General features: G+C 42.2%; 1 protein-coding gene and 1 long non-coding RNA gene across 4 annotated transcripts in view; one reads left to right on the forward strand and one right to left on the reverse strand.

Annotated features, from left to right (window-relative positions):
• Positions 1-20,606, reverse strand: Shisal2a (shisa like 2A). Its single transcript, XM_047557964.1, has 4 exons — positions 20,547-20,606; positions 19,823-20,100; positions 13,218-13,357; positions 1-245 (listed from the first exon to the last, which is right to left on the reverse strand). The coding sequence occupies exons 1-4, from the start codon at positions 20,550-20,552 to the stop codon at positions 1-3; spliced, it is 669 nt and encodes a 222-aa protein (XP_047413920.1). The 5' UTR covers positions 20,553-20,606.
• The window catches only part of LOC124988480 (uncharacterized), a 19,005-nt gene continuing 11,260 nt past the window's right edge, over positions 19,180-26,924 (forward strand). Inside the window, exons 1-4 of one of the 3 annotated variants that reach the window (XR_007109430.1) lie at positions 19,180-19,458; positions 19,853-20,227; positions 22,406-22,467; positions 23,213-23,940. This is a non-coding gene — a long non-coding RNA (uncharacterized LOC124988480). Of the gene's footprint in view, positions 19,459-19,852; positions 20,228-22,405; positions 22,468-23,212; positions 23,941-26,924 lie in introns of those variants that run through there. The other 2 variants (XR_007109433.1, XR_007109431.1) reach the window with 2 other exon arrangements.

Consider the following 26,924-nt stretch of genomic DNA (forward strand, 5'->3'; position numbering starts at 1 on the left):
TTATGGGACCAGTCCACATGGGTTGGGGATAGTTGCCTCTTCAGGGCTGCCTGGAATGTCACTGGCAGTCACTGTGGCCATGAAGCAGTGCTGGAGGAGGCCTTTCGAGTCTGAAGCCTGCCTCTCATTGCTTTCCAATCGTGGGTTCAAGAAGGGGTAACTCTGCCCAGGAAGACTGCCTCCTGGCACCTCCATCCTGATTCCTGTGTTAGTACTTTGATGATCAGGAGGCAACTCCTTGGGACCTGAAAAACAGCAAGTTGAGACTGCTTCCTCCCGCAGCTCCTTCTCCCTGACCAGAATCACACTCAGTTCGCTTCTCTGAAAGCTTACCTTGGGTGATGAGTTGTGTTCAGAGTCTTAGTTGCTTCACTCACTTAACAAATATTTATTTTATTTTTTTATTTCTTTTTTGGTACAGGAGATTGAACCTTAGGGGCATTCAACCTCTAAGCCACATCCCCAGCCCTATTTTGTATTTTATTTAGAGACAGGGTCTCACTGAATAGCTTAGTGCCTCACTTTTACTGAGGCTGGCTTTGAACTCTTGATCCTCCTGACTCAGCCTCCCAAGTCTCTGGGATTACAGGTGTATGCCACTGCACCCTACACAAATACTTATTAACAAGATACCACATCATAAACTAGGAGCTGTCAATACTTCTCATGTACTTACAGTTGAGTTGGGAAGACAGACAATAAATAATTGCTACATGAAGATTTGACCTTCACCACTGCCCCTTGAGGCAGGTATATTAAAATCCATTTTATAGATGAGAACACAGGCTTGCCACACAGCTAACATGCACAAAGTATTGAGTGTTTTGAAAACATATATTGTTCTAAGAACAGATTCCATGATTCTCTTCATCTACTGCCTCATCCTGTTTCTTATATATGAGTTTGAAAGGAAGCTCACTTAGCCTTATTATTCCTCCACCCCTATTCATGACATTTTCTGCTTGGTTTATGTCCCCACCACACCTTAAAACCTTTTTGCCACTACATTCCATAGTGATGTCTCCATTCTTATCCCCCTTGACTTAATGGAGCTTTTGAAACAACTGAGAATTCCTACATTTTTTGATAAAAAGGTGTTATAGTTTGGATTTGAGGTGTCCTCCAAAAGCTCACATGTAAGACAAAACAAGAAGTTTGGAGGAGAAATGATTGGGTTACAGCATTAACCCAATCAGCAAATTAATCCCTGATGGGATTAACTGAATGGTAATGGAAGTGGTAGGTGTGGCTGGAGGAGGTGGGAACTGGGGCGTGTCTTTGGGGTACACATTTGGATCTGGCAGTGGAGTCTCTCCCTGCTTTCTGATCATTATGAGAGCTGTTTCTCTCTGCCGCACTCTTCCACCACGATGTTCAGCCTCCCCTGGAGCCCTGAGGAATGGACCCAGCTGTCTATGGATTGAGACCTCTGAAGTTGTGAGCCCTCAAATAAACTCTACCTCCTCTACAGTAGTGCTGGTTGGGTCATTTAGTCACAGCAGGGAAAAAGCTGACTAAAACAAAAGGTATGTCAAATGTTTAAGCCAAAAGTTTGAGTCACCTCTCGCACCTTCTCTCCCAAGTCCTTCACAAAGCCAAGCAGTTCATCATCCCTCCTGATTCCACCTAATCACCATCTGCCACATCCACCCATTTCTCTCCATCCTCAAGGCCACCACTGAGATGTGGTCAGGCTTTCATTTTCTTCTGCCCAGACCATTGGAACAGCCTCCAGTTGTGCTCCCAGTCCATCTTCCATGCTGTAGCACAGAGAGCTTTCTTATCAAGTGATTCCATGGACTGTTCTTTTTCAAAAGCCTCCAGTGTCTTCCCTTTACCTGTGATCTCTGAGGCAGCAGTTGAGGCTCTTCATGAACTGGCTCATCTCTCCTCTTCAGTTTCACTACTACTACTTTTCCCTGAAGAACTCTATGCTTTGCCACATCAACCTTCTCATGGTTTTCCCATTCTCTTTTTTATATCAGGGATTGAACCTGGGGGCACTTAACCATTGAGCCAGCTCTTTTTAATTTTTATTTTGAGACAGGTCCTTACTAAGTTGCTTAGGCCCTCGCTAAGTTGCTGAGGCTGGCCTTGAACTTAAAATCCTTCTGCCTTAGCCTCCTGAGCTGCTGGGATTATAGGCATGAGCCACTATGCCTGACTCTCATGGTTCTCTAAAAGGGTCCAGGTCTTCAAATTTCTGGGTCTTTGTGTTGTTTTGTCTGCCTGTGCCTAGAATGATATTTTTATGCCTTCTCTGCTACAAATTCCTATGCTTTAAGACACATCAATGGAAGATACCCAGGAAGAATGGCGCCTCTGTAACAAAGGGAAGAATGAATTTTAATAAGGAAGTGTAGCCAGGGGTCGGCTACCCAACATCCATTTGATACCTTCCCAATTATATTTGGGTGGGATTAGCCCCATCCCAGCTTTAGGAGTGGGACCTGGTTGAGTTGAGCCAATAAGCAATCCTATTCCTTTGCCACCTGGATGGGCAATCAATACATAGCGTTTTTACTGGGTGTAGTGATTGGTTTAAATGTGGGCACATGATCTTAGGTTGTTCAGTAAGAGTAATTTTTTTTTTTTTTTTCTGGTTGTTTGAAGAAAGCTAGCACCCTCTTTCTCCTCCTGGTTTGATGGAAACAAAAAAGTATGTAGTCCCAGGGACTGCTGGCAGCCAATTTACTACCACAAGGAAAGTCAAACTGAGGAGAATCCAGCACAAGATGGATGGCAGAGGCGATTCTCAGAGAATCTGAGAGAGCAGAGTCACAGCCCCAAGGAATGTGGACTTCTGCACAAACCATGCCTAAAGCCAATCCTACTTTTGGACTTCTTACCTATGGAATCAATAAATTTCATTTATTGTTGTTTTGTTTTGAACTTTTTCTTTTTGCGGGGCAGTATTGGGGATCAAACCCAGGGACTTGCACATGTTAGGCAAGTGCTCTACCGTTGAGTTACATCATCAGCCCCCTGAAATTTCTATTTTTAAATAATTTGAGGCTCACAAGAGGTTTTGAAAAATAGTACAAAGATGCAGTACGCCCTTCATATAGTGTTCCTCAATGATAACATCTTATGTAATCATAGTGTATTTTCTTAACTAGGAGACTGATATTGAGACAGTATGATTAACTGAACTATAAATCTTATTTATTTTTATCAGTTTTTATATGAATTATTTGATCCTGTGTTTTATATATATATAAACTTTTATATATATAAACATATATATAAACATTTAAAAAGTATATATGTTTATATAACTTATATATAAACATATATGTATATATATATTTTTCTGTGCTGGGAATTGAATCCAGGGCCTCAGGAGTACTGGGCAAGCACTCTACCACTGAGTTACATTTCCAGCTCCTATGTACAGATTTAGATAAGTTTGGATAACTACTGCCACCATAATCAAAATAAAGAAATTTTCCATTGCCATAAAGAAACTTCCTCACACTACTGCTTTTGAGTCAGACTTTGCCATTAAATCCAACTTCTGGTAACCACTAATCCATTTTCCATGACTGTAATTTTGTCAATTTTGAAGAGTTATATAAATGGAATTATATCATATCCAACCTTTTATTTATTTATTTTTATTTTTTGCAGTGCTAGGGATTGAACCCTGGGCCTTATGCATGCTAAGCAAGTGCTCTGTCACTGAGCCACATCCCTGGTCCATTCAACCTTTGAAAATTGGGCTTTTTTTTTCACTTTGCCTAGTAGCTTTGTGATCTATCCAAGTCATTGCATATATTGAGAGGACATTCCTTTTTTATGACCAGGTAATCATTGTGTGGTTTTTATTTTGTTTGTTTTTAAAAATTTTTTTTAGTTGTCAATGGGCTTTTATTTTACTTATTTATATGTGATGCTGAGGATCAAACCCAGTGCCTCATACATGCTAGGCAAGTGCTCCACCACTGAGCTATAACTCTAGCCCTCATTGTATGGTTTTACCATTTGTCTATTATTTCCAGTTTTTGTATACTGCAAACTAAGCTTCTGAAAACATTTGCATGCAGTTTTCCTGCAGATATAAAATTATTTCTCTAGGATAAACACATAGGAGTGTGATTGCTAGTTTGTACTATATAGTGGGCAGGACAGTGTTCCCCAACAATATCAAGTCCTAATTTCTGGAACCTGGTGATATCTGCAGATATTTCCTTTCTAGGATAAAGTTTTTGGAGATATGATTAAATTGAAGACTTCTAGATGAGGTGATAAACCTGAATTGTCCAAAACCCTTAATGCCTTTCCAAGTCACCCTATAAGAAAAAGGCAGAGAGGGAGACAGACCACACAGAGATATGAAGATAGAGGTGGAGATTGGACTAATACAGCTACCAGTAAAGGAATGCTATCAGTCACCAGAAACTAGAAGAGGCAAGGAGCAGATTAGCCTCTGGAGTCTTTTGTTGTTTGTTTGTGTTTTGGTGCTAGAGATTGAACCCAGGGGTGTTTAACCACTGAGCCACATCCCCAGACCTTTTTGAAAAGATTTTCATTTAGAGGCAGGGTCTTGCTAAGTTGCTAAGGTTAGCTTCGAACCTGTGATCCTCCTGCCTCAGCTTGCCGAGTTGCTGAGAATACAGGCATGCACCACTGCATCCAGCTTAGGGACTTTGATTTTGACTTGGTAAACTGATTAAGGACTTCTAATCCCCAGACCCGTGAGAAAATAAATTTCTATAGTTTTAGGCCACCAACTTTGTGATGACAGCAGCCATAAGAAACTAATACATAAAAATAGATAAAAAAAAAAAAAAGGTTTGACATGAGAAACACCAAAAAGTGTCCTCCAAAATGGCTGTACCATTTTACATCCCCCCGCAGCAGTGTAGGAGATCCAGTTGCATCATTTCCTCACTTGGTATTCAGTGTTTCTTGAGTATTCTGATAGGTATATAATGGTATTTCAGTGTAGCTTTAATTTGCATTTCCTTAGTGGCTAATGAAGTTAAATACATTTTCATGTGTCTATTTGCCATGGTATATCCTCCTTTATGAAGTAACTGTTCAAGTCTTTCACTAGTTTCCCAGTGGGATTGTATGTCTTCCTTTATTTTTCTTTTTTTGAGATGGGGTCTCACTATGTTGGCCAGGTTGATCTAAAACTTCTGGACTCAAGTGATCTTTCCACATTAGCCTCCTGTGGCTAAGACTATGGGCATGTACCACTATGGTGTCTGGGACTAGTTTTTTTTTTTTTTTTTCATAATGTTGAGTTGAGGGTGTTCTTTATACATTTCGAATAAAAGTCCTTGGTTAGCTATGTAAATATATTTCCCATTCTGAGACTTGTCTTTTCATTCTTATTTATTTTTGGTGCTGGGAATTGAACTCGGCTTCTTACGCATGCTAAGCAACATATTCTACCAACAAGCTACACCCCTAGGCTTCTTTACATTTTTATTTTGAGAAAGGATCTTGATAAATTGCCCAAGCTGACTTTGCACTTGAGATCCTCCTACTGCAGCCTCCTGAATAGCTGGGATTACAGGGATGTACCAGCATGTCCCACTATCCTTATTTATTTATTATTTTTTAATTTTATTTTTATTTATTTATTTTTGTGGTGCTGGGGATTGAACCCAGGGCCTTATGCTTGACAGGCAAGCACTCTATGAACTGAGCTATATCCCCAGCCCCTGCTATCTTTATTTTTGAATCAATATTTGCCTCCCTATGTCTTCCCTCATGCATCAGTTCTTTTCTCCATTCCTTCATGAGAGATCTGTTTCTCTTGTCCCCGAACAGCCTTGCAAAAATCTATGGACCTAGGCTGTGAGCCTCGAGTCTCTTCTGTTGAAAGCCAAGTATTCTCAGTTCTTTACCTAATTTTCACATGACAGGGTTCCCTGACCTGAGCTGCTCACCTGTCTCTGATCACCTGATTGGTCAAACTCCCTCTTAAATTGCAGGACTCTGGAGAATCCTTGGACTTCCAGGAGTTATAAGATGTTACTTCGAGTCCTCACTTTGATATTAAATCATTGTAGTACTTTATGCCAACCTCTTTTCCTTCTTAGATTTCAGGTTCCATTTCATAAATATGGTAGAAAGTAGGTCTGGTCTCATTTTCTTTCTTTTTTTTAATTCCAAGTTTTAAAGGAATCTACATAATAAACTACATTTATTAAGTACTATTTTTTTTCCATTTTGTATTGATCAAAGAGCTCTGGTAAGCAGGAAAGAACACATATTACTGCCTCCTCCCCAACTGATCTGATTATAGCTGAAGGCAAAACAAAGAAACTTGGTCCCAGTAAAACCTTTGGACTACTGGATATTGTTCAAGAATCCCCACTGCTGTATTTGGGGACCCTCAGATGATTAGAACCCAAAGTTGGGAACCTACTAAGCAGATGATTAAAAAAAGTTACTTTTGAGATATGATGGCTGGTGCTTTATCCAACCGGAAGTAGAGAAGGACCACCACACCTTTTCTTTCAGACCCTGTACTTCTGTTGTGACCCGAGATTCCCTCACCTTTTTGGGGACCACATCACACTTATACTTTTACAGAGCTTGTGGACCTACCATGTCTTTTTTATATGACTTTTCCAGATCCCAGGGCTTCCCTCACACCTGTATCCTAGGGCCTCTAGTTCCACTATCACAGTCTCCCAGAGAAACCAGTGGAATAGACCACTGAATCTCACACAGTCCTGCCTCTTCCTTTGGCTTCTATGTAATGGCAGTTATTAAAGTCCCACAGTGGTACCTAAAGCCTGGAGTGGGGAGTAGGGTTCCATTTTTGAAAAGCTGCTGTTTGTTTTTTTTCCCTAAATCAAAAGGTACCTTGGAGAGAAGGAAGCCTACAAGCAAAAATACCAAGTTCTATCTTTCCCTCCCCCTGCCCAATGGATCCACAATGCTTTATTAAGCAGCAGAGGGCCACATTTTTAAGAGAGAAAATGGCAACTGATTACAATAGATGTCTGAGTTCAAGTTCTATTTTGAAGTTATGATAAGAGGATTCATGTTTCCTACCAAGCACTGGATTTAGGATTCGCTTACCAATTTTGCTGGATTCCAAAGCTTATACTCAAGCACATCCCTAGTGTAGGTACTGTATTGGGTCCTAAGGATACAAAGATATTTAAGATGTGATTCTTCTTTGTGAGATATTAGCAGTCTCTTTGAGGAGACCAACATGTAAAAATCTAGGTGTCTAATAATTGAAATGAGAGTTACTCTGGGCTAAGGGTATAGACTCTGTGTGTGTGTGTGTGTGTGTGTGTGTGTGAGAGAGAGAGAGAGAGAGAGAGAGAGAGAGAGAGAGAGAGAGAGAGAGAGAGAATGAGAACTAATTGTTAAAATTTGTTGAAACCAATTAGGTTCCATATAAGCATCATCTCTAGTTTTGCAACAACTTTCTTAGTAGGTATTGTACACATTTTACAAAGTAAATTGGGGTACAGAGAAAAGTACCTTGCTTAAGACTCCACAATGAGCTTATCAAAGTCAAGATTAGAGCCAGGACCTGTACAGCTCAGGGCTTTGCCTTCCCACCTTTCTCCAAGGACCTCTGTGGCCAGTTCCCCACTGCCTGAGATCCTCAACCCTAAACTTGAGACTAGCCTGTGGTAATTAGCCTGGAAGAAAGTCACAGGTTCTTTCCCTGCTTGGAGATGAGTCAAAACTAACTCATCACTGACACCTATGAACCAAATATAAGGTATGAAAGTCTGTAAAGGACAAAGTTCTGATGGATGTAAAGGAGGGGCCTGTCAACTGTCTCCGATGCGGAGGGTCATGAGGCTCCTGGGTTGATGCTTTGGGTGCAGAGGAAAGGAGAAGACCACACAGTGAAGGAGGAGCTAAGAACTGAGGAACATGTGACTAAATGAACTGATGAAGAATAATTACGGGATTTTTAAATGATACCTTGTTTGAAGTACTTCTGATTCCTTATTATTTTGCTTTACAGATTTAAGATATTTTTCTCTTAAGCTTACTTTTATTTGGTAAAATAAACCTTTATGAATAAAGATGAAACTATTACTTTTTCTTTCTACCTGATTCCTCTAGAACCGGGAATCAAATATATGGTTCAGAGGTGTCACCTCCCCACACACAAGTGTAGTTAATTAAAGAGCAGTGAGATCTGAGACTGAGTCCTGGCCTGGAAAGCAAGCCTTGGCCACCAACTGGCCTGGTGACCTTTGGCACCTGACTGCCCCTCTTTGGGCCTTAGCTTCCTTGTCTGTACAGTGAGAGCATCAGACTTGATTTCCAGGAGCCCTCTGAATTCTGGTCAATGGGAATGGCTCATTAATGATCTCTCCTTTCAGAGGAGGATAAAACAGAACTCTTGTCTTCAACTTTTTTCTGCTTTTTTTTTTTTTTTTTTTTGTCTCATTAAATGTACCTAGGTTGGAACATTACCTTATACTCACTTCATTCACCTCATCTGCCAAATAGTCAATAATAAACACCCATCAGAGTAGTGCAGCAGGTTAAATGGGACAGTATGTTCAAAATTTTCCTTCCAATCTAGCTAATTCCTTACTGAGTTCTAGAGTGAGAATGTTATGGTCTTCACTGCATCCCATGTTTGAGGGATGGGATGGGGTGGGGATGATGGGACAAAACAGCTGGGCAGGGAAGAAACCTGTGCTTCTCCATGTCCACTGAGCCATCACCAAGGAACTCCCCTCCTGACTTGCCTCCTCCCTCAGAGATGAGGACCCCAAGAAACAGTGCAATGATCCTACATTCTACTAGTCTCGGAGATCTGGGTTGACATCCCAGCTATGTATGCTCACTAGCTGTATAAACTTGGTTCATTTCCCTGCTAAGCCTTGGTTTTATCTGCTGAAAGTGGGCAATGATCTCTCTACATGTCCTACTGAAGAACAAGACAGCAAACATAAGCAAAAATATGTAAAGGATAAAGCCCAACATAAAGTCATGGACCTATAAACTCAGATGCTGGAGGGACCCAAGCCTCCTAGGTTGGTGCTTTGAGTGCAGAGGAAAGGAGAGGAACACACAGTGAAGAAGGAGGAACTAAGAACTCAGTTTGAGCAAAAGATAGAGCCTAAATCTATCATTTAGCAAAAGGTCAGGATATATACTTTACATCTTAAAAATAAGAAGCAAAAGAGCAAGAGTTATGTTGTTCCAAACCCTGGAAACTAAATAATCTGGCTGGTGGTACAGCAGTGAAAAATGGGAGGGTGATTTCCATTCTTGGGGCCAAGGCTGAACTAATTGTATCCTCCTTAGCCAGAAAGGCTGGTAGGGAGGGTGAGCAATATTGGGGTGGGGCAAGGTGAGTAGGTTGGAGCCTCCACAGTCCTGGCCTGTAAGATGGAAAGATCAGGACTTTAGAGGCAGAAAGATAACACGTTTGAATTCCAGCTCCACAATTTACAAGCCATGGCCCTTTGGGCAATTCATCTAATCTCCCTGAAAACTGGTTTTCATATCTGTGAAGGGTGATAACAATACTTATCTCACCAGGGTAGTCGGGAGGATTCTATGAAAGGGTGCATGTAAACTTTAAGTGTCTGTCACCGTCTAGGGACTATCCTTTTCTATCAATCAGGATAAGGAGGGGAAGGAGGGTGGAGGTAGAGTTGGCTTTGTCACTTATTAACTAGGTGACTTTTGGTCTCAGTTTCATCATGTGTAAAAGGAAAGTAGTAATCAGATCTATACCATGCCCAGTTATTGTGAAAAGTAAGCAAGATGATCTATTAAGAGCTGGCACATTCCTTTTAAGGACTGCATCATATTTTATTATTCCACTATACCACAGTTTCCAATTATGACAGGCTGTCATGAGACCTATTTTACAAGTCCTCTCTTGAAGCAACTATTTTCTTAAGACAGATGATCAGAAGTGAAACTGATGAGTTATAGGGTATATACATACCATACTGCCAAATTGCTCAACAAAGTAGTTGTACCAATTTATAATCTTTGTGTGTGTATGTGTGTTTGTGTGTGTGTGTGTTTTACTGGGGTTTGAACCCAGGGTTTCACACATGCTAGACAAGCACACTATCACTCAGCTATATTCCCAGCCCTTTTTCTTTTTTTTTTTTTTTAATAACTTTATTCTATTTATTATTTATTTATTTAATGTGGTGCTGAGAATCAAATCCAGTGCCTCATGAGTGCTAAGCAAGTGCTCTACCTTGAGTCACAAACCCAGCCCCTCCGCAGTTCTTTTTCTTATTATGAGACAGGGTCTCACTAAGTTATTCAGGCTGGTATTGAACTTTTGATCCTCAGCCTCCCAAATAGCTGGGATTACAGTCGTGCACCACTGCACTTGGCCCAATTTATACTGTTAACAGCTGTATATGAGAGTATTCATTTCTTCTCCAACTTTCTCACTATGAATATGATCCATTTCTGGACTTTTGCCAATGTAATTATTTAAAAAGGTGTTGCACTCTAAGTTGACTTCTCTTGATTATTAGTAAGGTTTGCACATCCTTTCACTTGTATTGGGCATTTTTCGGTGGACTACATCTTTCTCATTTGTTTAAAGGTATATGTATCTATTCTGGATATCAATCCTGTCTTGTTTTATATAGTCTGCTCTCATTATTCACTGTAGTTATGTTCTATAAGGTCACCATAAACACTGAGTTAGCAAATACTCAGTCATTATTCCTAGAGAAAATATAAGGTTAGTTCCTGTGTGCCTCTGATCACAATATTTTTGTCAACTGATCAATACATAACTATGCTTTTTGTGTGTTGCTGTTTAAAGACATATTATTTGATATACATTATCATATATATATACATTATCAATTCATTAACATTGAACTCACAGACAATAGCACCATAACTCATGCCCGAACAAAGTTTATCTAATACCCATATTTTCTCTACAGGCACATAATAGCCTTCTTGTGCTTAGAAGGACCAGACAGCACTTCAACACTGGGCTTAGAGGACTTTACCCTCCCCCCTGACTCCTGTGGTACTGGGGATTGTACTGAGGGGCGCTCTACCACTGAGCTATACCTTCAGTTCTTTTATTTTTTATTTTGAGACAGGGTCTAACTAAGTAGCTGAGGCTGGCCTTGAACTTGTGATCCTCCCACCTCAACTTCTTGAGTAGGTGAGATTATAGGCATGTGACACCATGCCCAGCTTGAAGGCCTCCCTGCTCCATAATTGAACCCAGGGGCACTTAACCACTGAACCACATCCCCAGCCCTTTTAATGTATTTATTTAGAGACAGGGTCTCACTAAGTTGCTTAGAGCCTCACTAAGTTGCTGAGGCTGGCTTTGAACTTGAGATTCTCCTGCCTCAGTCTCCTGAGCAGCTGGGATTAGAGGTGTGCACCACCATGCCTGGCTTGAAGGCCATTTTAAACAGTGAAATCATCAACAAAAATTTGTTTAAAAATGGCACTAAATAGACTGCAAAGAGGATAACTGTTTACAGTATGAAAGTTGAAACACAAAGGCAGAGTGTTGCCCTTGTTCGACCTTAATTGAGAACACATGCACCTCAAACTTTTTGCAACTCTGCACTTGCCCACATTTGCAAAAGACCTCAGAAGGACCTTAAGGATTCAGAGGTTACAATACATTGTAGCAAGTAGGCAAGTTCACAACAAGGATCTACCATGTGTGAATGCATATATATATTTATGTTTATGTATACACATGTGTATATGTGTGTGTATCCTTGCAGTTCATCACTTTTAAACAAATTTATATATGGTATGTTTATGTTATTTATATTTGATGTAGGCAAATTTGACAACTTGGTCCTTATATTCAGAATTTTTTTCCTCGTCACCTGGCCTCTCAGTAATTCCTGTCTCTTCAGGGAGCCAGATAAATCCTTCTGCTCGCAACAGTCACCCCTCCTACTTTTCAGTGCTCAGTCACAGCAGGATCATTCAGGCAGGTAGGTATCAGGATCTGGGAAGGGTTCTTGTATTGTCACTTGTTGTCTATTTATTGTTACATTAGAAATACTCTTTTTAGAAAATATTTTTTAGTTGTAGATGGACACAATATCTTTACTTATTTATTTATTTTTATGTGGTGCTGAGGATCAAATCCAGTGCCTCACATGTTTGAAGCAAGTGCTCTACCACTGAGCTATAGCCCCAGCCCAGAAATACTCTTTTAAAAATAATCTTTTACAAATGATGATATTCAGCTCTCTCCTGTCTTCTTTAGAGACTCAGCTATTACCCACCCTGCCCTTTCTACTTCCCTGCTTATTTGTTTTTTTGTAATTCTTTCTTCTGCTGCTTAACTTCCTCTCCCATCCTGTCCGGACTGATTCTCCATGATGTCCCAGCACAAATGACCTTGTCACTGTATAGGTATCACTCAGAACTGCCACACACCTTTATCCATGATTTACCTATCCTGGGATAACTTTTTGCCTAACAAAATTTTTCACTAACTTAACACTAATTTAAGTTATTATCTTTGGTACCAAACAATTTTGTGCTTAGTTGTATACTTGCACAGACCCTGTGTAGTGGGCAGAAGACTTGAGGCGGAAAGTCATGGGCTGGGGTTCAGCATACCATTTGTCAACAATGACACCTCAAGGAAATCACCAAACCTCTCTCAGCCTTGATTTTCTCATCTGAAAATGGAGATAACAATACCTATTTTGAGTGTTGTCCACTCAGTTATACTGAAAAATCTTTTGCTAATAGGAACTTTTTCTTTCACAGTTCCTTTCAGAAGGTTCTAAAAATGTGTTCAATGAAGACTTATAAAAAAAGCAACACTTTTTTGGGGGGACTCTAAAAGGCTCTTAATGGCCTATGTCAATGAAAAATAATTTTAAAAATTCCTGTAATGAGTTTCTGAATACATTGTGAGTTTGGGAAGCAACATTTTTTAAATTAATTCTGTTTTGTTTGGAATAATATTAAAATCCATTTGTATTCCCTAAGGGCTAGAATTAAAACATTGTCATAGAAAATCTACCTCATGAATTAACCTCTGTGTGACAAATGGAGTGGTGATTACATTAAATGACTCTGATAAACACTGAGCACATGGAGAATTTGGGATGGAAATGTTCAGATCGTGAACCTCCTGAGAAATGCGCTGCTGCTTCTGAATATTCCAGGAACACTCATGAGACAAATGTTCCCAACATTGGTTCTAATCGCCTCCCCTCTGTAAAGATGCCAGCTTTCCAGATACAAGGAAATTGTGACCTCTTTCTTACCTGTTGTCTGTAAGCTTAAACCTGGATCCAACTTTGTGTGGGGCTTTGAGCTGATGAACAGGTAACAAAGCACACAGGCAGTGACGATGAAGGCCAGGAGGACCACGGCTGCTATGGAGAGGCCCACGAGAGCACCAACACTGGGAAGAGAAGACCACACAGGGGCTGAGTGTCAGGGAATCTGGGAGACAGCATGGGATAGCAGTGTGGAATCAGCTTTGACTATGGTTCTGTCCAGACCTGTCTTGGCCAGGCTTTCTGTGCTTAAGCATAGGTGAGCATCAACTATATGCCAAGTACTCGCCACATATATAACACGACACGGCTCACTGTCACCGTGTAACTGGGACTTAGTATGGGCCCTTTTCTCCTCCTCTCCTTTCCTCCTTGCTTTCCTCAACGTGCTCCTGTCCCAAACAGTTGGAGATGGTCTTAAAGGTCCCTACCCCCAAAAGCAAGGTAGGCCTTACTTAAAAAAAAGAGCTGTCCTGCAGCCTCAAGGTAATCTCTGACCCAAGCTCCATGGTCCTTCTGTTCACATCAGTGTCAACTCCACATCTAAAATACCTCCCACTGTTGGTCCCTCACCCTCCAACCTTGCTGCCTCTGCCCAAGTGAGACAGTCATGAAGGAAAAAGTGTGTTTTCCTCACATACTACTCAATGCACTTCTGAGGCCAGTTACATGGGTCTCCCCCACTGCTCACACCAAGAAATTCTCTAGTGGACACCAGCTGGGTATCTTATTATTTAACCCAACATACTGGAGATAGTGTTGGATCTCACAGATCAAAGGTTCAGTCCCATAAGACTGCCCCCTACTTTGGATACTAATTACAAGGTGGTCACTTATACTTCTGACCCACTAGCTATAAATTAGTGGCCCTATGATCTCTCCCTTGGACTTTACTGATTTTCTGGGAAGGCTCCTAGAACTCAGGGAATAACCTAAGTTTACCAGTTTATTAATGAGCAGCCAGATGGAAGAGAGATGTAGAGCAAAATATGGGCGGTTGCTGAGGAGCTTCCATGGCTTCTCCAAGAGCACAGCCCTCCAGAGACTTTCACACCTTCAGCAATACAGAAACACTGTGAACTCGGTCCTTTTATTATTTTTTATGGAGATTTCATTACATAGGCATGATTGACTACACCATTGGCCAGAGGTGACAACTCAACCTTCAGCCTCCCTCTCCTCCCCAGATGTTGGGGTGTGGTGGAGTGGGGTTGTAAGTTCCAACACTCTGATCACATGATTGATTCCCCTGGCAACCAGCCCCCACCTGGAACTCTCCAGAAGCCCACTAAGAGTTGCCTCATTAGAACAAAAGATGTTCCTATCAGCCTTATGGGGCTCTATGTCAGGAACTGAGGGACAAAGACTATTAGAACAAGAGTTGCTCTTAGCACCCTTGTCTACAAGGGTTTTAGGAGCTCTGTTTCAGGAACTTGGTGCAAGACCATGCATATATATTTTTTTTATTATGTCATAATATATCTGGTCTCTAGAAAACTCGCTTATTTAGGACTCACCATCTTTCTATCCTATTTCACAAGCCCATTTCTCATCTCCCCACATTGGAATTTTACCTATCCCTGGAAACTCCTTCCCAAATATTCCATTCTGGATGCTTTCCTTGGTCATCCTTCACTCCCTTCCCTCCCCTCCATGCCAGATTAACCCATTCAAGATACTTTCCTCAGGGCTGTTAGCACTTCCTTCCTGCTCAGGAGGCTGGTGGTGTGGTAGGGAAAGAACAAAGGGTTTTGGAACCAGACTAACGTGGGTTAGGGCCCAGCTTGGAAACTGATTCACTGTGAGCTCTTGCTGAAGTTATTATTCACTCTTTATTTATTTTTCTTCCTTTCTTAAGGTTGCCCAGACATGGTCTCTAACTCCTGGGTTCAAGTGTTCCTCCCTCCTCAGTTTCTCAAGTGCTGGGACTAGTTATACAGCACAATGTGCCTGATTTACTTATTTATTTATCTATACCAGGGATTGAACTCAGGGGCACTTAACCACTGAACCACATCCCAGCCTTTCTATTTTTTATTTTGAGACACAGTTTTTGCTAAGTTGCTTAGGGCTTTGCTAAGTTTCTGAGGCTGGCATTTGAACTTGCAATCCTCCTGCCTCAGCCTCTGGAGCAGCTGGAATTACAGGTATGCAACACACGCTCAGCTATGCCTGACTTATTTAACCTTCTGAACTTCAGCTTCCTTGTCAGAAGAATAAGAATGACCAAAACAGCACCTCTCGGGTGATAGTAAGAATTAATGACCCAGATATATTCTTGGCTCATAGTAGGTATTCCACATATTCCTCACATGTCCTTCAAGGCAGAGTCAGACCATATTTTATCAGCTTTGTCCTCCCCTTGTCCTGTCTATGTCCCCTTGAGCCTTAATGTTGTGGAATATTCTGTCCAGAGTTTCAACTGTCAGCATCCATATCTCTTTGCCTGAGGACTTTCTTGGATCCAGAACAGGCTCTGTCTGCACATAGGGAAGTTCAAAATGGGTTAACTAATGTCTCCCGTCCCCCTACCAGCCCACAAAAAGTGATTGATTGAAAGTGATATATAAATACCCAGCTTCCTGGCCCTTGCAGGAATAACTGAGAAGTGTACATCCTACACTGGCTGGAAGAGTTTAAGCTCTAATTATCTTGGTGTAACTTGCTTTGTAATAGGCCCATTGTTGATTTCTTCTCTCCACCTTTTACCAGTGGTTGAGATTACTTTCCATATAAACCGCATCAGACTTCTGAGTAAACCCAATCTAAGGCTGGATTATCTATGATTTCTTTCTCCTTTCATTTCTGGTCCTTTCCACATTTTTCATGTTGAATATGTAGTGCTTTTTAGTTTTTGTCAGGATCGTAAACATTTTCTCATTTGAAATACACTTAATGTTCAAAGGGCTATTATCTGGTAGGCCTCTGCTCATATAGGGACCCCATCCTTTATGAGGGACATCTATGGGCATCTAGATGGAAACAGGTCTCTAAAAGGGGCCCCCCTTGAGGAATAGGTGAGAGAACTGAGGAATGTGTCTTAGACTGTCCCTGAAAGGCACTATCTCTGTGGGTCTGTCTGGGGACAGAGGCACTAGCCTCCAATGACAGAACAGAGAACTACAGGGGAGGCTCCAAGAGGGAAAACCTGGTTTAGTATAAGATGAACTTTAAATGATAAGAGTTGTCTCGTGTAAATATTACCTGAGAAAGTGGTGAGCTCCCCATCTTGAGAGAGATTTGCACAAATCACCTGACTGAGTATGCCCGTCAGTGAAGTTAGAGTCCTGCCCCATGTGGAAACTGGAAAAGCTCTAGCTTTGTAGATTTCACTGTTCTGACTCTGAAACACCCTACTGTGGCCACTAAGAAAGAATTGGAGGGACAGCCTAATAAACAAGTACTTTGGAGTCAGCTGGTTCTAAGTTTGAATCCTGGCTCTGCAGCATATAAGCTGAAAAAAACACTTTACTCTTGTGATCTTCATTTGTAAAGGTTCTCATCTCACTGGGTGTCCAAAGGATGCAATGAGATGCATCACTGCCTGGTCACCAACTCTGCCTTGCAGCAAGGCTACTGCCTTTTGGCTTGCATCTTGGTAAAAAGCAGATGGAGGATGTTTGGTACCAGCTGCTTCCTAGGACATCTTTGCTCCCTGAGACATGCTTCTCTTTTAAAGATGGCAATTCTCCTTAAGCACTATCTCTCTAAGGAAACAGTACTTATCTGGAGATCTTTGTGTTTGTAAGGACCAGTTTTCATGAAAAGGGTCAAATGGAATTCAGGGCAATACAAGGTCTCCACTCTGCAATTAGGAGCATGCCAGAAAGGCTGTTTCAGGATCCAGGGCACACTGATCACACAGATGTCTTGAGGACCCTCAGGACTCTTCCTCCACTTTGCAACTGTCTGTGATGTTTATGAACCATGTTTGAACCCAGGAATAAGTGCCCTACACACTGAAAACTTTCAGCTGCCCTTGGGGTCACACTGACATAGGATATGACCTCAGAGATTACTTCTTCCAACCCTCCTCTAAAGCACTATCTGAGCCACTGAAGTGCTCCATGAGGAGAGGGTTTCCCAGGCAACGGAAGGGACCACAAGAGGCATGTAGGAGAGGGGGTGACAGAAGAGGGAAGGGGTGGGTGTTGAGGGGGTTACTCATTTCTCTGTCTCCAAGGACCAGTGCTCAGAAGATAGTAGGTCAGTGAGTGTTTATCTGAGTCCATCAGGTTATAAGAGGGCCAAGCTAGGTTTAGACCATCTTGGAACGGGACAAGCCCAGGCTTGGGGGTCAGACAAGCCTGCGTTTTCAACTCAGCTCTGCCACTTCTCACTGGAACACTCCCAGAGAGTAACAACCTCTCTCAAGTCTTCTCATCTGTCAAACAGAGAGAAGATGGATGTGCCAGGGTTGTGATTGCATGAAAGCATCTAATCCTTGGATTGTCCTAGGTAATGTTCTTTAAATCTCAGTGTGCTATGATATTGCTAGAAAATCTTTGACAGTTCACTTTTTTGTAGTTGTAGATGGACAGCATGCCTTTATTTTATTTGTTTATTTTTATGTGGTGCTAAGGATTGAACCCAGTGCCTCACGCATGCTAGGCAAGTGCTCTGCCAATGAACCATAACCACAGCCCCTACAATTCACTTTTATACTCTGAGCTTCACTTTCCATGGAAAGGGAATTCTCTTCTCTTGAGTACCTACTGTATGTACTGGTCACTTTCACATGCCTTATTTCACTTAGTCCTTACAGTATTCCACAATACAGGTATTATTATCACTGATTCTAAAATGAGGAAAGAGTCCAAGAGATTAAATGACTTTTTCAATGCACATATATAATACGATATTAAACCAAGGTTTGGATCAGGTTCTGGAGCAGTCCCAAAGCTCCTCACTGTCTCTGTACTTCAAAGGTAGACCAGCGCCATCTCATTTCAGCTCCCAGTTCAGTGCTAAATACACAGTGGGCCTTCATCAAATACTTTACTGTTTTACTTTGGGTGTAGGTCATATCTCTAAATAGATTGGGAGTGCCCCTGGGGAAGGGAGTAATTGATTTTTGTGTCCTCAGTGTCTTGCAAAATTCCTGGCATAAAGCAAAATTTATGGTAAATGAATGAATACGTGAATGAACAGACAATAAATTAGTATTCCCTGGGTTTAGACAGCAGCCAAATGTGCAGGATCTGATAACCTGATCATGTGAAATCTTTTAGAGTAGTACAGACAAAGCAATAATATTTGTAACTGTCATTGGCACATACCAAGTTGTTTTTGCCTCTGTTATCTTATTTGACCCTTGCCACTACCTTAGTTAGAAAACAAGATAGTGACTGATCATTCTCCCCTTTTGAGAGATGAAAAGACAAAGACCCAGAAAAGTTTCAGTGCTGTCTTTTCCCACCCAGAGGGCATGAAGCTTCTGCTCATATACCTCCACAGACAGGAAACATCACTATCTCCTTAAGATAGCTCATACCACTCTTGCTGGTCTGTTTCCCAGAGAAGGCTGAGGATCAGGTTCCATTCTCTGGATGAGGCCTTTGGAGACCCAGAGAGATAGAGACCTATTGCCCTCTCATCACCACATTGAGTTCTAGGAAAGTCAGAGGGCCTAACCCATCCCTGTCCTGAACAACTGGAAAACTGGAGTTCTATGGGTGGAGATTCACCCAAACTACACTCCTATTAATATGGTCCTAACTGGCTTCTGTTGGTGCATTAGGCCACTGTGTCATGATGAACTTGGAAGCAGCTCCGAACCCCAGGTCTTTTGCCTTAGCTCCGGAATGGAGTACATCCCCAGCATGCACCATGATGCTCTCTACCCACACTACACGTTGAGTAAGGAGTGGGTGAAAGAATGACTAAGTATAAAAGGGAAGGAAAGGGCTGAGGCTGGGCAGAGGCTGGGTTTGGGGGGTAGCAACAGGCAAGGATTAAGATTTGAGGTAGAGGTTTGGATGTAGGTCTACAACATATTCCGAGTCCGGATGTGAGAGAAGAGCTGAAGTGGACTGCACCTTCTCCTTGAGAAGAAGGTTAGGGCTGGAGAGAGAATAAGGACTAAGATCAGTATTGGGGAGTGAGTAAGACCAGGGATGAGGTTGGTGTTGATATCAGGAAGGGGACTCTGGTGGGCACTCGGATAAGGATTAGGGTGGGGCACAGGGTTCCTGTGAATGTCTGAAGATGGTAGTTTGCTGTTGAGGTAAGGGTTGGTATGTGATTTGGGGTTGGATTGAGGATTCTGGTAGAATGAAGTCTGAAATGGGAACTGAGTGAGGGTTAATGGGTAAAGTTGGGGCAAGGTTCAAGAATGCTTCTAAACAATGGCAAGGGTCAGGATGAGGGAACTGAGCTGAGATGGGATTGCGGGAGCAGGTTGAGCTGGTGATAGGGTGGGAGTAGGGTCAGCACTGGGCTTGAAGACTAAGGATGGGATGGGGGTTGGTGCAATCTTTAGGTGGACATTGGATGAAGGTTGAGTCTTAGCCAGCAGATGGGCTGAGAGTGGGGCTAGAGGGCTAAGGCTCGAGTGGGGTTCGAGGTGGGGTTAGGGCCAGGGCCGGTACCTGAGCCACCACATGTAGCTGTGCTCGTAGGGGAAGAAGCTGTGCGGGTCGTCGCAGCAGTATTTGTGGTCGCGGAAGCCACAGCAGAAGACAGCGGCCGCCTCGCCCCCTGGCCGCGGGCAGCTGAAGCCATGCACCACCTCCTGCTCCGCGCTCACGTAGCTCGTGCAGGCGCCGGTCATTGCGCCCCCAGCCCAGCCCGCCGCCCCTTCGGGCCACCAGACGGCTGGCGAGACAAGGGTCGATGGAGAGAGGGACTGGTGGAGACCCGACTGAGCCTAAGAAAGACGAAGAGACAGGGAGGCAGAGGTAAGCAAAGACAGAGACACGCAGAGCAAGGCACAGCGAGGGGCGCAGAGACGCAGCGGAAGAACCTGGAGCCCCCAAAGACCGAGTGGCCACCAGGTGCGCAGGCGGGACGCCGCAACAGGGGTGGTGCTGTGGAAGAGGAGCGGGAGGAGGAGCGGGAGGAGGAGGAGGAGCGCGGGAGCGGAGGGCGGAGGGGAGCTGGGTGGGAGCCGCAGCCCAGTGCGGGGCGCTAGTGGGGGGCGCCCGTAAGGCAGAAAGCGGGGAGCTGCCTGGGAGCCGCCTGTGCGCGCCGCCCTGGCCGCGCTTCCCCACCCGCTCCGCTGCTCCACAGTGTGTGCACGAGGGCGCCCGGTGCTCAGACACAAGGCATGGCTAAGGTAGCAGGAATTCGAGGCCAGGAGCGTGGGTCCCTTACCTGCATTGATCACTTTCTTGGTGACAGGCACTATGTTGAGCGCTAGGATGCGCAGGACCGTTCTGGGTTCTGCAGGAAACAGATAAGTGACTGACCCACACAACAGGGTCATATGGAGATGATTAACACGCTACTTCCTTTAACCTTCACAACAACCCAGAGGACAAGGGATTTTCAAACCCACTTTATAGATGATTGCTGAGGGCCAGAGACAAGTCATTTTCCCAGGCCCCCAAATCAGTGGAATTGTAACCAAGGCCTCTCTAGTTGTGAATTCCTTGCAAGGGCTCTCTGAGCACCTCTTTTCTGGTGGGCTTTTAAGTGTCTTCATTTCTGACTTCCTTGCCTATCTCTTCCTTTCCCCTTATGCACCCTCCTCTGCTGTTCACACCCTGTGCCACTGGCCAAGGACAAGGGGGCAAGTGTGGGTGTTCCCAGATGGTAATCCCTTTCCCCCATCTCAAGCAGAGCCAGCAGACCTCTCTATTTAGAACTATTTCCATATCACAAAGGCAGTACTCTCATTAGGATCAGAAAACTTCAGCCTGAAGGTGCATTCAGAGCCTTGGCAATGTATTTTAACTCTGAGAGGGTAACTCCCACATTTTGCACAGCAGTTGATAGAGTAGGAAACAGTTAATGTGATATCTTGACATCCCCCATTTTCCCCTTTGCTTTGGGTTTGTCAGGGATGGATCTTGGTATTAAGGGAGCTGGACTTAAGCCCAGCTGTACCCTTCCCTGCTTCCCTGTGCTACCTCTTCTCTGTGCTTCTAGTTCCTTGCCTTCCTCCAGGTCAGCTCCATAGATGCTGCTGTGTGCCATAACTCTGGAGCCCCTGAAAAGGGTCAGATCTGGGTCTTTCATGGAGCAATGCATAGTTTGGTGGTGGAATCAGACAGACAGGGCAGGGAAAGGGGAAATACAGGGACCAGGTCTCAGAGAGGGTACCATCTGAGGGGGCAGGGAAGGGTTTTGAGGCTGTAGTATCCTCAAGGGTCACTGTAAGGTCAAATATAAAAACTGAATGCAATTGTTATTATTACTGGCCTACTCTAATGAAGTTACAGTTTGGTCTGTATTTATCAGGAGAGTAAAGGGGAGGAATCCTTTGGGAGGGAGAGAGGCCTCCTGGAGACACAGAGATCATCTGAGAAAGAAAACACTGCTCTATCTTTTGGAAAAACTGGGAGCCTTGAACAATTTCCAAAACCCTTTTCTAGCCAAGAAATAATGTTTTTCCCAACAACCCTGAGGGATGGTTGTTCCCTGAGAGACAAGCACAATGTTACACAGTGATCAATGGCTCAGGCAGGACCCATGTCTATCTAACCAAAGGTCCCCTTTGGATTCTGATAAAGCCAGTGGTCCCCCATTTGCAAATTGTTTTCAACTGAAAAAGATAAATTATTTAGGAGTACAAAGGATATCAATTCTATCAAATCATGATTTAGTCCTACTTGTTAAAAAGTGTCAAATACCAAGTTCTAGAGATGAGTCTATTTCCATAATTTTGAGGTGGAGAATGAAAATAAGTAGTATTTCAAAATGTCTCTATATAATGCAATATGAAAATATCTTTGATTTCTGTTGGTGGAGTTTTACGCTTACTGTGGAGTTTTATTTTTATTTTCCTTATATGGCTAATAGAAGGAAATGCTAAATTCTGTTGGAGATTAGTGAAAATTAGGATGTAATTTTTCCCATACAAGTTCATGGACATGTTGCCCTGTACTTATACACTCCTTGAGCTCTGTGGACCTTGTGTTAAAATCCTCTAGTTTCTCAGATGTAGCTCCTACTTGAATGCTTGTTCCTTCATTATATCCATTATTTTCCTTCCCTATGTTTTCTTGCAGACCTATATTCCAGACATTTTCCTATCCTGGATATCATGTAGTCCTTGAAAACTTCCTTTGAGGTAGGTCTTGGTCTTCCCACTTTGCAGACAAGGTAATAAAAACTCCAGGAAGTTATAGTTTACTCAAAGCCTCATAGGCAGAGGAGTCCTGTACAACTCCTTTTCCCTCCCCAGCTGAGATCTGGGGACCAGAGCTTCCCAACACCATCAGGGAAAGAATGTATAGGAGGGAAGGGTAGGCAGGGAGAACTGGTACTTACCGATAAAACACTGAACTAGAAGTCGTGCTTTGTGCTTTTCATTGTCCTTTAATCCTCACAACAACCCTGTAGTCTTACTCTCTCCATTAAGAAAAAAATTAAGAATAACAAAATATATATGCACAATAGAAGACCAAATTAGAGGGCTGGTGATGTTGCTCAATGGTAGAGCTCTTGCAAATGTGAGGAGGCCCTGGGTTCCATCCCAGCACCACAAAAAACCTAAAAACTAAAACAACAAATTGGACAATACAGAAAGACCAAAAGAAAAAATCAAAACCACCCATGATCTCACCATACACAGATGTCTGTCAATAAGATGTGAGGTCCTGGGTTCAATCCCAAGCACAGAAAAAAAAAAAAATTCATTAATATCTTGGTGTGGAGTCTCCCAGACGCCCCCCTCCCACACACACAATTATGTACCCACTTTATGTACAGGATAACAGACCTAGAGAGATTAAATAACTTGCCCAAGGATAAGCGAGTATTAAGTTCCAGTCACCTGCTGGGTGACCTTAGGTCACTTTTCCTCTCTGCCTTAGGACAATAGCCAAGATTGTTTCAGATGGAAGAGCATGAAGTCTGGCACTAAGCAAGCCCCAAAAGGAAATGCTTTCTGCAAGGTACTCAAAACAATGACCTCTTGACCTTGGCTGCCTTGCTTCTAAAGCTGAGTTCCCCCAAGGAGGGTGGGGAAAGAAATGATCTCTTGACCCTCGCTGTGGTTGGCCTCGCTGGAAGACTGGATGACTGCAGTTAAGTGAGATTGACAACTCAGGGGCAACTTGAGGCCCTAATAACTGGTTCCTCTCAATGTCACACAGTGATCAGTAACCCAGGCAGGACTGGTACACAATCTGAGTCGCCATGTGTAATCCATGACTGGTCTCAAGCCTCTGAACTTTGTGGAGTGGTGCAGTATCTTTCCACTTACCTTGCTGCCCCAAATGCAGCTGCCCCATGGTGTGCATACTGCCCACCGACGTGTCCCCATCGCCAGGCTCCTCATAGATCACAGCAGCTGGAGAAGTGAAGGAAGTATGTGGACCTGCATAAAGTGCCTCGGAGTGCCTGCTCAGGAAGGATTCTTTCCCTTCTCTTCAAAAAGGAGGCTCTTGTCTCATTGTGAGGAAAAGTGACCTATCCCTGGTGGAACATCAAATCCATGGGCGAATCTGGGATCATGGCTCATATCTCCTGAAACCACCCAGAATCTTTACCACTCTCCATGGCCACCACCCTTTACTGATTTGGGACGATTTGCTGTTTGTTTTACTATGCCTTTTTTTTTTTTTTAATGGAATCCAGGGGTCCATTGTCACTGAGTTACATCTCCAGTCCTTTTTGTTTTTAATTTTGACACAGGGCCTTGCTAAATCGTTGAGGCTGGCTTTGAACTTATAGTCCTCCTGCAAGATTCTTGAGTTGCTGAGCTTACAGGTAGCACACTGCATGTGGTTTACCATGTGACCTTTAAGACACACAAGGGACATAAACAATAATACAAGAACCACCTGTGTACCCTCCACTTGGTTTAAGGAAAAAAAAAATGAAAAAAGGACAATCTTGTTTGAAGTTCCATGTACTTCTCCACCAAGAGGTAACCGCTCTCTCACATTGGGTGTTTATCATTCCCACATGCTCATTTATGCTATCATATATACATGGATCTTTAAGTAATATGTGGAATTGCTTTACATGTCACTACATTTTAAATAAATAACTTCATGCTGCAGGTGTTCTGGAACTGTAGTTAGCCTTATGTTTGTGAGTTTTGTCTATACTGATGCACATGTTCCATCTAGTTTATTCATTTTTATTGCTGTATAGTTTTCTATTTTGTACACATAATGAACTTATTATCCATATTTAGGTTCCTTCCAATTTTTTCAGTACTTATGATTGAACCCAGGACCTTGCACATACTAGGCAAGTGCTCTACCATTTAGCTACATCCCCAGCACTCCTATCAAATTTTGATTGCCGTTACAATGTTTCTCTTGAGGGTTTTTGTTTGTTCAGGTACTAAGGTTCAAATTCAGGGCCTATATATACAAGTGCTCTACCACTAAGCTATACTCCCAGTCCTGAGGTGTTTTTTTGTTTTTTTTTTTTTCTTTTAAAATCAATTTTATTTAGATTTATTTTACAAAAAGTAAAATATACTTACTTTAAGTGTATAGCATGGTGAATTTTGATAAATATGTTCATCCATGTAACTACCCGCACAGTCAAAATACAGTGCATTTCACTGTGGTGGGAAATGAGGGTCAGGACATCGAGATCTGGAAGCAACACTTTTATTAGTGGCACCATAGCCCAGAGGAATTGTTCCCAAAAACTGAGCCCCAAGCACAGTGGGGCTTTTACTTTTATACATAACCAAGTTTTGGGTGCATTGAGGCAAGAGATTTTGTGCAATTCTATTGAAGGGTACAGTCTACATTCCTTACATGGGTACAAGCTTGTCAACAACCTGGGGACTCTTAGCTCATAGAGCTTAGGAACTTTTATTGTACTAAGTCTAAAGGGGAATTGTTCTGTCCCCATTGCTTTGTTTCCTGCTTTTGCTATTGTGGTTATCTTTTATAGGTACCTGTTAGGCACCGCAAGCCTCTATGGTTAAATGTCAGTAAGCAGGCTGCTGTGTGTCAGCTCTCAAACTACTGAAGTTCCCATTTTGCTATACCACATCATCACACATCACCCTCCGGTGGATCCCCTCTGCAGTCAGCCCTCCTCTCTCTGAACCTTGACTTATGCAGAACTGGTCAGCTATCTGTCCCTATAGATCAATTCTGGCTGTTCTATGATTTTTGTATTAATGGAATCAAATAGTGTTTCTCTTTAGTGTCTGATTTCATTTGCTCACCCAAAGGCATTAAGTACACAAAATTGTTATAGGTACAAGTAGTTTCTCCCTTTTTATTGCTGAATAGTAGTTTATTATATGAAAATACTTCCATTTGTTTATTCATTCAACTGTTAGTGGACATTTGGGTTGTTTCTAGTTTGGGACTATTACGAATAAAGTTGCTACAAACATTTTTTGCACATATGCTTTCAATTTTTGGGAACTGTGTTTTCATTTCACTTAGGTGATACCTAGGAATGGAATTTCTGGAGCTTACAGGGTAAATGTATAGTTTTTAAAAACTTTTCTTTTTAGTTGTAGATGGACACAATACCTTTATTTATTTATTTATTTTTATGCAGTGCTGAGGATTGAACCCAGTGCCTCACACGTGTTAGGCAAGCACTCAACCACTCAGTTACAATCCCAGCCCTAAATGTATGTTTGATGTTATAAGAAATTGCCAAATTCTTTTCCAGACTAGGGGTACCATTTTGCATTTTCACCAGTAATGTGTAAGAGCCAGGGCTCCACATCCTTACTGGTGCTTGGTATTGTCAGTATTTTTTTATTTTAGCTATTCTTAAAGGTGAATGTAGAATGGTATCTCACTGTGGTTTTAATTTTTATGTCCCTAATGGCTAATGATGAATATCTTTTTATGTGCTCATTAGCCATTCATATTATCTTCTTGGGCAAAATGTCTGTTTTTCTGTTTTTCCTGTTTTTATATTACGTTTATCTTCTTTATTTTATTTTCTTGTAAATTGAAAATTATGTTTGTCTTTTGTAGGACATAATGTTTTACATACATGTATGTGTATACTTGTGTATATAATGACTAAATCAAGCTAATCAACATATCGATCACCTCAAATACTTATTTTTTTGTAGTGAGAAAATTTGAAATGTACTCTCCCAGCAATTTGAAACACGCATTACGTTTACAGACACATTTTGATGCATTGTATCCTAATACAGTTTTCCATAATAGTTGTACTAATTTGCATTACCACCAGCAGTGTTCAGGGTTTCGTGTTTTCCATGTCTTTACCGATACTTATCTTGTCTCTCTCTGTGTGTGTGTGTGTGTGTGTGTGTGTGTGTGTGTGCGCCTGCACATGCGTGATGCTGGGGATCAAACCCAGGGCCTCACAAATGCTAGGCAAGCACTCTACCACTAAGCTACATCCCTGCCCTATCTAGTCTTTTTGATAATAGCTATTTTGACAGGTATGAGATGATATCTCCTTGTGGTTTTAATTTGCATTTTGCATTTTCCTAATGATTAGTGATATTGTGCATTTTTCATATATTATTTGACCATTTGTAGATCCTCTTTTGAGAAATATCTATTCAGGTCCTTTGCCCATTTTAAAAAAAATTTTTTTGTCTTATTG

This window comes from Sciurus carolinensis, chromosome 1, assembly GCF_902686445.1.
Source record: "Sciurus carolinensis chromosome 1, mSciCar1.2, whole genome shotgun sequence".
Lineage (NCBI taxonomy): Eukaryota > Metazoa > Chordata > Mammalia > Rodentia > Sciuridae > Sciurus > Sciurus carolinensis.

Coding starts and splice junctions, on each gene's coding strand:
- Shisal2a (XM_047557964.1), bottom strand. Junction 13,358..19,822: donor AGCTACATGTGGTGGCTCAG/GTACCGGCCCTG, acceptor TTCTCTTCCCAG/TGTTGGTGCTCTCGTGGGCC. Junction 246..13,217: donor TTTAAGCTTACAGACAACAG/GTAAGAAAGAGG, acceptor GCTGTTTTTCAG/GTCCCAAGGAGTTGCCTCCT.